The sequence below is a fragment of the Balaenoptera ricei genome, chromosome 20, assembly GCF_028023285.1.
Source record: "Balaenoptera ricei isolate mBalRic1 chromosome 20, mBalRic1.hap2, whole genome shotgun sequence".
In the NCBI taxonomy this organism is placed as follows: domain Eukaryota; kingdom Metazoa; phylum Chordata; class Mammalia; order Artiodactyla; family Balaenopteridae; genus Balaenoptera; species Balaenoptera ricei.
In genome coordinates this window covers 20277458-20288943 of record NC_082658.1, presented here as the reverse complement: position 1 = coordinate 20288943, position 11486 = coordinate 20277458, and the positions used below count along the sequence as shown (strand labels likewise).

Genomic DNA, 11486 nt, shown 5'->3' with positions numbered 1-11486 from the left:
GGGGCTGTTTCCTCTGGGATTCATAGCCCCTGATAGAGGGCAGGGAATGAGGAAGTGGAGAACTCTGGGTGCCATGGCTGGGCTGGGCTCCGGTGAGGATTGCGGGGAGAGGGAGAACCGGTTTCTTTGTTCTGCTGGGAAGAACAGGTAGGAGGTGCCGCTGTTCTCCTTAGAATCAGATCATTTGGGAGGAGGGCCAGGCCCTCTGAGAGGGAACCCGTAGGTCTCGCTGGGTACAACTCCTCACCCAGCAGCCATGGCTGGAGAGAAGGTGGCATCTGTTCTTTCTGGGGGAGATTTAATCTGGAATGTGTCTCCTGAGTACACACTTTGAGACCAGATTTCCCTGGGGCCGGAGGAAGGAAAGGGAATTTATTAAGTGTCTGCACACTGCCAGGCTCTGGGCAGGGCATTCAATGGATGGCATCTCATTTACTCTCCAGACAGCTTTTGAAGCTGGGGGTCAGACTTCAGCGGCAGTTTTCAGAAGAGGAAACCGAGGCCCAGGGAAGCTGAGTCACTTGAATGAAGCCATAAACTAGGAAATAGTGAAACTGGGTTTGGGACGGTCTCTCTGATTCCAGACCTTTGCTTTTCCCTGGATGCCATAAAGGTGACAGAAGCTGGCAACACCTTCCTTAGAGGGTGTGCTGGTCCGAAACCCATTTCTTTTTTTTCTTTTTTTAAAAAATATTTATTTATTTGGTTGTGCCGGGTCTTAGTGGCAGCAGGCAGGCTACTTAGTTGCTGCATGCATGTGGGATCTAGTTCCCTGACCAGGGATCGAACCCAGGCCCCCTGCATTGGGACCACAGAGTCTTAACCACTGCACCACCAGGGAAGTCCCTGAAACCCATTTCTTAACCTCTAGGGGCAGCCTGTTCAAGTGTCACACAGCCATTACAGTCAGAAAGGTTGTCGTCACATGCCACCTTGGTCTCTCACGCTGTGGTTCAAGCCCAGAGCACCAGGTTCCATGTCCCCAACATCCCGGGATCAGCCAGGCTCCTTTTGGGAACTCTCCGACCCCACTGAGGCCGGGCTGCTGTTCCCGCCTCGCCGACTTCCGGGCCTCTGTTGAGAGGGCTCAGGCCTTCTAAACAGCCACCGAAGAGTCTTCTTTGCTTGCAAAAATAACCACATCTGCAAAGGTGCAGGGTGTCATGGGGGCTCAGCCCTCATCCAGTGAGCCTTCTCTCTGGGCCAGACCCTGAGCTGGGGGTGGGTGGGAAGGGGAGGCTGCTTCTATCTCCCCCGAATCCCCATTCTTGCTCTGCTGGGATTCAGGGACAGGCTATCAGAGAAGCCCTTGGAACCTGCCAAGTCCTGTCCCCTGCCTGACCGTGGAGTGAGATGCCCACACCTAGGGATAGCTCGTGCCTGGCTGAGCCCTTAAATCATCTTCGGGGCAGAGACAGCCCGCTTCCTGCCCCTGGATGGAGGTGAGGCTGGCTTTCCAGCCAATCCGGGAAGCAGGCAGCAGGCCGTTCTCCTCCCCACAGAGAGGGCAGCTTTGGGACTAGGGATTAGGGCCCCGGGCGTGTCCTGTGTTCAGGCTGGCCTTCCCAGAGCAGGCGTGGGGCATGCCCACCCCTCTCTCCCCGAGGACTTTGGTCCCTGTTCTCCTCCGGGTCTCAGTTTCCGCATCTTTAAACGGAGGCGTCTGACTGGACGAGATGATCTCGAGGTTGTCTATGAGCTGCTCTGCGTCCTGGGACCTCCGAAGGGAGCCTGGCCTGTGGGATCTGCGACAGCAGGGGCTGTGTCTGCACCCTGCACTGCTGAGTCCTCAGAAGGGTAGCTCAATAAATAGCTGTTGCACGAAGGCATGAACTTTCTTCTCTTCTGCTCTTTCTTGCCTTAGACATGGCTCTGGACATTCGCTCATGTCTTGGGCATGTGCCCACCTGGGGGTCACCTGTCCCTCCGTGGGCAGCTGGCGGTATGAGGGGAAATAAGGAGGTGGCAGCTTTTGCCATGAGATTTGCAGCTGGGGTGACCCCACTTGATACCATTCCTGCTAGATATTCCTTCTCACCTAAAGCCAGCAGGCAGCGTGTCTCTGAAACAGCTTCTCGGACGGTTAGCCAGAGCTCCCCTGTGCCAGGAGCAGTATTTGGAGGACAAAGCCCTTGTCTTCAGGGAATGTAAGACCGAGTGGGGGAAATAAGACAGGAATGCCACCAACTGTCACATGTCTGGTTGCCGTGGGTGCCGTGCTGGCTGCAGAGACCAGAGAGGGAGGCGAAGCGACGAGCTGGCCCTGGATGGAGGAGGCCCAGAAGAATTCTCCGACGGGTCATCTAACAAGGAGAAGCTCGCATTTCCTCATTTGTAACAGGGAGGGAAGAGTAACCTTCCGCCTGCCGGGAGCTCCTGTGGGTCAGGTGCTTCTCAAATACTAACTCATCGCATGCCTATTTTTCAGTTGCGGTCACCGAGGCACTGAAAGGTTGAGTAACGTTCCCAAGGTCACACAGCCAGTCTGTGGCAGAAGTAGGGTTGAAACAGGTCCACCTAACTCAAAGCCTTTGCTGGCCTCGCTGGGTTTCTGGGGAACCCTGGTGGTATAAAAGGGATTTTAGAAAGCTGATTATGTAGAAACGTGAAGCCCTGAGGCCTTGAGGCTAGTCTGGAGAAGGCTTCTGAGGATTGCTGTGTCAAGCAGGTGTCTCTGAGGGTGGAGGGCTGCCAGAGGGCCCGGGTCCACCGTCTGGGGTGGGTCTGCCTTTCACAAGAGACCCCTCCCCTGGGGGGGAGCCTTAGGACCCTTTGGGAGGTGGTCAGCCAGCCTGGGCTCTGGGCCCCCTGTTGTCCAGGGAGAGAGGGAAGGAGGGAGGAGACTGACCCAAGATTCAAGCAAGGACTGCTGGGTTAGGAGCTGGGGGATGAGGTCTAGGCCTCAGCTTTGCAGATGAACAACCTGGTGACTCTGGATAAATTTTGGAGAACAAGAGCCTCAGAGGGCATTGCTGAAGGAAACTTAGAAGTCATTTCAACATAAGGCCCGCAATGAATCAGTGGTAGAGCTAGAGATCCACGCATTACTCTTCCCTTCCCACTGCCCTGGGCCTTGGCATTCTGGGTCTCAGTTTTTCCCACGTGTGAGATGAAGGAGTTGGATGGGGAATTTCCTATGACAATTTAGGCTTTGACATTTTGCGTTGAGTAAGTACCCTTACAAGCCCCCGAGCTTTGGAGCTCACATCAGGCCAGACAGCAGACAGGCTGACCATCAGGCCAACAGCTGCACAGGCCTAACCGCTGTGGGATGCAGGACCATCCACCAGCTGGGTCTTGGGTGACAGGAGGCCTGAGAATGGAGAGGGCAAGAGAGAAGGCCCTCTGGATGGGACAGCGCTGACACTGGCCTGAAAGGGATCGACCAGGCAGTAGTTAAGGGCGCAGACCCTAGAGCCAGAGGTTTGAATCTTGGCTCTGACATACTCAAGTTTGGGCAATGTAGTTAACCTGTCTGGGCCTTTGTTTCCTCATCTGCAAAAAGGATACAATAACAATAGCAGAGTTGTCTCAAGGACCAAATGAAGTCATGCATGTAGAGTGTTTCACACAGTATTCAGAAATGTTAGCTAGTGTTATTTTATTATCTTTTAACACATACAGAATGGAACCCTCAGAGATCAGACACTGAGTTTGCAGCAAGGCTCCAAGACACCAACCGGAGGGGTAGAGAGAGCCAGATGCCAGTTTAAATCTTGACTTCATGGTGACCTTGGACTAGTGACTTAGCTTCCCTGAACCTCAGCTGCCTCATCTATAAAATGGGGCGAATAAAACCCCTCTCCTGTTGTTGTGTGACAACCTGTTAAGCTCAGCTTCCTCAGCAGGGGTCACTCATAAATGGGGCTTTCCCTCCCCTTCCCTGGAAACATTATAGCGGAGGTGATTTTGCCAGAAAGCAAAGAAGGAAGCTTTAGACATGTGGGCAGTGCCTCAGCCCCAGCACTCTGTCCTGCCCCATTTGGACAAGGGCTGGGAGAGGAGAAATGGGGTCCCCAGGATGGGTCTCTACCCAGCTCCTTCAGTAGCGCTGGCATGTGTCCCCCCGCCCCCTGGGCCCTGGGGTTCACTTGGGGTCAGAGGAAGGCATTCAGGTGTCAAGGCATCACATACCCTGCTCGGGAGGGGTGCAGAGGGGCCGTGCCCTGACCCTGTGAGGGAGGCATGTCCTGGCCACCATGGGGCTTTGGAGGATCTGTGGTTATTGTTCCTCTAAGAGGCGTTGGCTGAACCTGCTCTTCAGCCCCAGGAGGATTGTCATTCCAGGTCTGGCAGGTTCCATTAATCACCTTCTTGTCAGTTTTGATCCCCACTGAGAGAGCGAGGGCTCCTGCTTTGGGCTGAATCACACGTTTTCAGAGAGAGAGCTGAGCCATCAGTTTGGGCAGGAAGGCCGGGCAGGGTCAGGGGTCAGCCTGAATCCCTGGCCTCCCCGTGGTCTTAGAGCACCGCAGCCTGGCCTGGCTCTCTCCCTGACACTGACACCCGCTGGGGGAGACGCAGGCCCACTTCCCTACCCACAGAAAACAAAGGCCAAGAAAGCCCTGACTCCGAGCCCTCCTTTCTGGTCTTGCTGAATCAGCGAAGGGGCTTCCAGCACAACCTCAAGCTTGTGCCACCTCACCCCAGCTCCTGGCCTATCCCACCCAGCCCTTCAGGCTGCTGTGGGCAGGCAGCTCCCAGGAGGCCATTCACGGCAACCTTGGCCCCCTTGGTGAGTGGAGGCTTGGAGCTCGAGTCCAGTGTCCTGCACTCTCAGCCCTGGAAACTTTCCTTCTCTCCCGGGCTTCTGAGAGGCCAGCTCAAGGCCCATTTCTTTTTTCTTTCAGCCTGAGTGGTGAGGCCTCCTCTGCCGGCTTCCTAAGTACACCCTGAGTTTCAGTCACATCCCAGGCTCCTCGGCAGAGACCCTGGCCCCAGGCTCTGGGTCACATCCTCTATGTGGCCTCTTGGTCAAACACTCACAAGCTGGGGCAGGTGTCATGTGGTTGGGGGGCTAGAAAGAGCCCTGCTCAGTATTAGAAGACTTCCTTTCTGGACGTGGCCGTGGCTCTGTGGCTGCTATAATGGAGTAATTCAACCCATGGGCCAGACTGACCTAGGGCTTTTTGACCTCGACACTACTGACCTTCTGGGCTGGAGAATTCTTTGGGGCGGGGGCTGTCCCGTGCACAGTAGGATATTTAGCCACATCTCTGGTGTCTATCCCCCAGATCCCAGTAGCATCCCCCAGTTGTGACAACCAAAATGTCTCCAGACACTATCGAATGTCCCTTGGGGAGCAAAATAGCCCCTGGCTGAGAACATCTGAATTGATCTATGGTGACAGAGTTGGAATTATGGGTATGTTAGGGGCACGGAGTGTATGGGGGGGCGATTGACTGGGAAAAGGTACAATGAGCTTTATGGGGTGCTGGAAATGTTCTGGGTGGTGGTTACAAAGTAAACACATGCTTAAAATTTCATACGTGGGTAAAAATGCATTAAGCTGGATGCTTATGATTTGTCCATTTTACTGTAGGAAAAAAATGCCTAAAAAAATGAGCCTAGTGTAGACAGGACCAGACTTGGGTTTCAGTCCTGACTCTGCCCTTAAGGCTCAGTTTCCTCCTGTGTAAAATGGGGATAATAGGAGTACTCACCTTATTGGGCTGTTGCAAAGATTAAATGAGGCAGTCAATATAAATTTCTTAGCCCAGTGCCTGCATATGGTGAGGGATCTCAGGGTGTTAGCTATTATAATGTGCAGGGCCACTTGCTGTTTCTATGCCTCAGTTTCCCCAGCTGTGTTGGATGGTCCCTAAGGTCCCTTGCCACCATGACTTTACCTGATGGTCTTGGAGCCATTTTTTTCTCAGCCTAAAAGCCTTCAAGGTTGTTGATTCTACAGGACCAAGCAAAGTTTGTCATTGTTGCTGGGAGCACTGGAGTAGATGAAATGCTGAGAAAGACGCAGAACATTCCAGTCAGACCTCTTAGAAACAGGAAGAAGGGAGGCAGAGGGCTGAAGTGACAACACGGGGCCACTTTGCAGCCACCCTTCCTCGGCAGAGGCTCCCTGACAGACCGGTGCAGCTCAGTCCCGGTTCTAACATTGGGTGGGGCCGATGGGAGTGAGTTCCCTAAGTGGAGAGGTGAGACAGAATTCAGTTGTCAAAGGGTAGTCTCAAGTACAACACCGTTCCCTCTGAATCATCACTTTTGTTAAGGATTAAGAAAAAAAAATGCCCCCTCCCCCAATGGCACAACCCACCCTGGAGAACAGAGGTCATGAGCTTGTGGGAAACAGACGTGCAGTTGGCACCAGTAAGAGGGTGGGGAAGGGAGGAGAGAAGATGGGGCAACCGTCCAACCCCCTGGAAGGTGTATAAAAGGCATCCACTCTGGGGAAGAGCCACAGACCTCAGCCAGGCCAAGCCAAGATCCTACTGCACCAGCTCTCTGCCCATCTCGCTCTCACCATGAACAGTTTCCCGCAGAATCCCTCTGCCAGCTGTGGAGGTGGCTTTGGGGGTGGCTCCTGCAACCTGGGAGGAGGTCGCAGTATCTCTACTGGCTCAACCCGGTTTTTCTCTGGGGGATCAGCTGGGAGCTTTGGAGGTGGCATAAGCTGCGGCTTCGGTGGAGGGGCTGGTAGTGGTTTGGGTGGAGGCTTTGGAGGTGGCCTTGGAGGTGGCTTTGGAGGTGGCCTTGGAGGTGGCCTTGGAGGTGGCTTTGGAGGTGGCCTTGGAGGTGGCTTTGGTGACTTCAGTGGTGGCGATGGCAGCCTCCTCTCTGGCAATGAGAAGATCACCATGCAGAACCTCAACGAACGCCTGGCCTCCTACCTGGGGAAGGTGCGCGCCCTGCAGGAGGCCAACACCGACCTGGAGAAGAAGATCCATGACTGGTATCTGAAGAAGAGCCCAGTCAGCCAAGAGCGCGACTACAGCCCCTACTTCAAGACCATCGAGGACCTCCGGGGCAAGGTGAGTCCTTGCAGGTCGAGGAGGGTTCCTCTGACCGGGGCAGAGATGCGATGGCCAGGAAAAGCAGGGTCCCTAGGGACCAGAAGGTGCAGTGTGGGCAGAATTCTTACCCTTCCTTTGGGGGAAAATCTAGTCTTTTACTGCCTATCAAGCATCTCTATTCCTGATGGGTTTTCTCAGGCTATGTGTTCTCTCCCATTATTCATTTTTATTGTTCTTACTCATGCCAACATTTTTTACTGCTTTCCAGTTATGTTATTAGTGACTTGATCTCTATAATCCTAACCCACTGGGTTATTTGGAAGCTGTGCTGGGTTATTTGGAAGTTTTAAAAGCCACTAAGAATGGCTAAAACCAACAGAGAAAGGAATGCATGTTCATTCATTGGTTTGGGAACACTATTTTGTAGGGGCCTCCTTTAAACAGGCATTTTCAATTGGCAGCGACCAGGTAGGGGAGATGCAGGCAGAGGCTTAGGCAGTGCTAAGCTGAGATTCTCTCCGTCAAGGCCTGTCCATCACGCTGTGATGCCAGCTTGTTGGAACAGAAATCCATCTGCCTGGGCTGAGTCCCAGCTATGTGGGGTGGATTTTAAATGTTTTGGAACACAAAAGTTTAGACAAGAAATTCAAATGGATGGGGGTATTTGTTGGAATTCCACCCTGCTCAGAGGGGAGGCCAGCTCCAGTGATGTTATCATGAACTGTGAGGAGCCAGGCTGATTCTGTCCTGATCTTAAGGAGAAGAAAGGCTCTCAAGACAGCAGCCTCGAGAGGTTGCCAGTCTGACGCTGCAGAGACGTGACTAACCACAGATGTTCTTGGTGGGGTCGTTCCCCTGAAATGTACATCCCGATCCTTCCCACCATGACCAGACATAGAATGATGGAGTGACAGAACAAACCAAGGGGACCTGTCCTGTCTCTCACTTTACAGAAGAGGAACTGAGGCCCAGAGAGAAGTGCCCTGTCCCAGCTCACAGGGGCAGAGAAGAGGCAGAGTCTGATGGCCACCCGTCCTGCCCGTGTTTTCTCAGTCCTGCTCCCCAAGCTTGTGGACCCTCCAGTGGTTGGTTACCTTTTGTATTTTGCAGATCTTGGCGGCCACCATCGACAACAACCACATCATTCTGGAGATTGACAACTCCAGGCTGGCTGCCGATGACTTCAGGCTCAAGTGAGTTTATTTCCCTCATTCCCCTCTCCCAGCAGTTATAGTTTTAGACAAATGTTCCTCTGAACAATGTAACCAGAGCATCCCAGGAGTGAAGGTCTTGCGGAAGTAGCAGAGTCCAGTGCAGGGGTAGTGGAGTGTCTAATACCATTTCTTCCTTCCTTCCTCCCTCCCTCCCTCCCTTCCTTCCTTTTTTTTATTGGAGCAGAGAAAGGTTTATTGCAGGGCTAAGTAAGGAGAATGGGTGACTTGTGCTCAAAAACCCAAACTCCTAATACCATTTCTATGTTGTTTTTTCAATTTAACAATCCTTTAGGTATGAGAACGAGCTGGCCCTGCGCCAGAGCGTGGAGGCCGACACCAACGGCCTGCGCAGGGTGATGGACGAACTGACCCTGCTGAAGACCGACCTGGAGATGCAGATTGAGAACCTGACCGAGGAGCTGACCTACATGAAGAAGAACCACGAGGAGGTGAGAGGTGGGCTGTGCTTGCCATGGCTGAATCACCTTCAGTGATGACAGAGAGCCCTCTGCCGCAGCCAGGCTCAGCCCTCCACCGTGGGACCTGGAAGCACTTTCCAGAACATTCCAGTAGCATTCAGAGCCAAGGAGGGGCAGGCTGAGGAGCTTCATGCATCTTCCTTTTCCATCCCTACAGGAGATGAAGGAGTTCAGAAACCAGGTGGTCGGCCAGGTCAATGTGGAGATGGACGCCACCCCAGGCATTGACCTGACCCGCGTGCTGACGGAGATGAGGGAGCAGTACGAGGCCATGGCGGAGAAGAACCGCCGGGATGCCGAGGAATGGTTCCGTGGCAAGGTACCTGGCCCTCTAACCTCGCTGAGCCAGGGGGTGCTCGGGCCTTCCAGCTGGGCTCTTCCGTCACCTTGGTCCTGCTTGAATTCCAGAGTGCAGAGTTGACCAAGGAGGTGTCTTCCAGCACCGCCGTTATCCAGACCAGCAAGACGGAGATCACGGAGCTCAGGCATACACTCCAGGGTCTGGAGATTGAGCTGCAGTCCCAGCTGAGCATGGTACACCTGCTGCCCCTGCCCAGTGGCTGCCCCCTCTAGGCCCCTCCCCCTGGCCCGGCTCCCCTCAGACCTTCTCCTCTGCTGCCCCACCAGAAAGCCGGGCTGGAGAGCACGCTGGCGGAGACCGAGTGCCGCTACGCCCTGCAGCTACAGCACATCCAGGGCCTCATCAGCAGCGTCGAGGCCCAGCTGAGCGAGCTCCGCAGTGAGATGGAGTGCCAGAACCAGGAGTACAAGATGCTGCTGGACATCAAGGCGCGGCTGGAGCAGGAGATCGCCACCTACCGCAGCCTGCTGGAGGGCCAGGACGCCAGGTAGGTCATGTGGGAAAGTGACTGTGGGACCCTGGGCTGTCAGGGCAGGCAGGGCCTTAGGGATCAGGCCCTTGTGTCTGGGAGGGAAGGACACCTGTCAGCTTAAACAGCCTGGACCAAGAGCCAGGACCACAGCTTCCTCTTTGTCCTCTGGCATCAGACTGTAGGGGCATTTCCTTTAACTTTTTTTTTTTTTTTTTTTTGCAAGACCGCATGTTTCTTTCTTTCTTTCTTTCTTTCTTTCTTTCTTTCTTTCTTTCTTTCTTTCTTTCTTTCTTTCTTTCTTTCTTTCTTTATGGCTGTGTTGGGTCTTCGTTTCTGTGCGAGGGCTTTCTCTAGTTGCGGCAAGCGGGGGCCGCTCTTCATCGCGGTGCGCGGGCCCCTCACTATCGCGGCCTCTCTTGCTGCGGAGCACAGGCTCCAGATGCGCAGGCTCAGTAGTTGTGGCTCACGGGCCCAGTCGCTCCGTGGCATGTAGGATCTTCCCAGACCAGGGCACGAACCCGTGTCCCCTGCATTGGCAGGCAGATTCTCAACCACTGTGCCACCAGGGAAGCCCCCTTTAACTTTTTAATTCAGGCCTCCAGGTTAGATTGGCAGGACTAGGGACTATGGAGAAAATATCTCATATTGGAAAAGTATTAGCTTGGATTCAGGGCAGCCCAACAAAGCTGTTAAAATAGAGGTTTAACTGCCTTCAGACTATCTGCAGGGATCAGGCCATCCTTGTGGGATCAAGGGAGGGGTAAGGGGTCGAGTGAAGCAGAGGGAGGACAAGACGTCCAGCAAATGCCTAATAATATCTCCTCCTGAGGCTTCACAGACAGACAGACAGACAGACAGGACAGGCCTGGGAGTCACCTGCTGCTGCTGCTCTGTGGGGCTGGGGGCACAGCTGGGAAAAGAGCCCAACTCAGGGGCTCCAAGTGATGATCTGAGCGACTCCATCTGAGGACAGGTAGGCGGCTGTCCTCAGTGGCCGTCCGCTCATGGCTGCCTCTCTCCTTTCTCCCAGGTTGCCCGCCTTCGCCGCAGGAGGTAAGGAAATAACCCAGTGGGAGAGGCGATGAGCCTCCTGCCCTGTGGGCGGGCTGGGTGGCAGTGCCGGGTTCCCCAGTGTAGGGAGGGGGGATGGTACTGGAGCAGAAGTGGTCACGTGCTCCTCTGTTTTCCTTTCAGAATAGGTGGCTCTGTCCCCGCAGACCCACGGGGCTGTCGTGGAGGGAGTCCCCCAGACAATAACACAGTCCCCATCAACTACCCCCCACGCCACCAGACTGACTAGGGGTTTGGGGCCCTCCTGGGGGGCCTGAGCTGGCCTGAGCTGGGTCTTCTCCAGCCTGAAGGTCTTTTGCCTCTTCCATTTCCCAGGAAACACCATCATCTCTACTAGCGGCACCACCGGCTCCACTCGCCGCCTTATAGAAAAAAAATAAGCCTTAAATCTGCCGGGCAGGCCCTCCCTCTGTCTTCAGCACCCAGAGGAGAGAGCTGACGGTTCCCTGCAGGAGCAAAGGAGGGAATGCAGGACCCGAGGCTCGGCCACTCCGCTCTCGGCCCGCACCCCCCCGAGGACAGCCACTCCCCGCCCTTCTCTCTGGGTCTGCTTCCTCTTCCCCCTGACCTGTCTCCTCTGATTCCTCCGCTTCTCTACTAAACAGAAAAGCTAATTCAATAAAGTTTCCCACTTTCTTGCAAATGTATTTTTGATTCTGGTTTGGTTTCTGAGGGTGGCACCTGCCAAGGCCCTGACTGGGGGCGGCGGGGGGAGGTGGGTGGGTGAGGTCGGGCTGAGCGGCCCACTCTGACGAGCCCCAGCCCAGAGAGCTCCCAGCTGGGAGGGACACAAGGCACCCGGGCCGACCGTCAGCCACGGGGTCGATAATGTCAAACACAGGGCCACAGCTGGCTCACGGGTGATGGCGCCTTGCAAACATGCACATGCAGGAAAGAGGTACAGAGGGCTTGGGGCAG

General features: G+C 54.6%; 1 protein-coding gene across 1 annotated transcript; it reads left to right on the top strand.

Annotated features, from left to right (window-relative positions):
* The first annotated feature begins 6482 nt into the window (after positions 1 to 6482).
* KRT13 (keratin 13) lies at positions 6483 to 9516 on the top strand. Its single transcript, XM_059906358.1, has 6 exons — positions 6483 to 6989; positions 8082 to 8164; positions 8478 to 8634; positions 8822 to 8983; positions 9073 to 9198; positions 9292 to 9516. Exons 1-6 carry the CDS (start codon positions 6483 to 6485, stop codon positions 9514 to 9516), a joined length of 1260 nt encoding a protein of 419 aa, XP_059762341.1.
* Positions 9517 to 11486: the final 1970 nt, after the last annotated feature.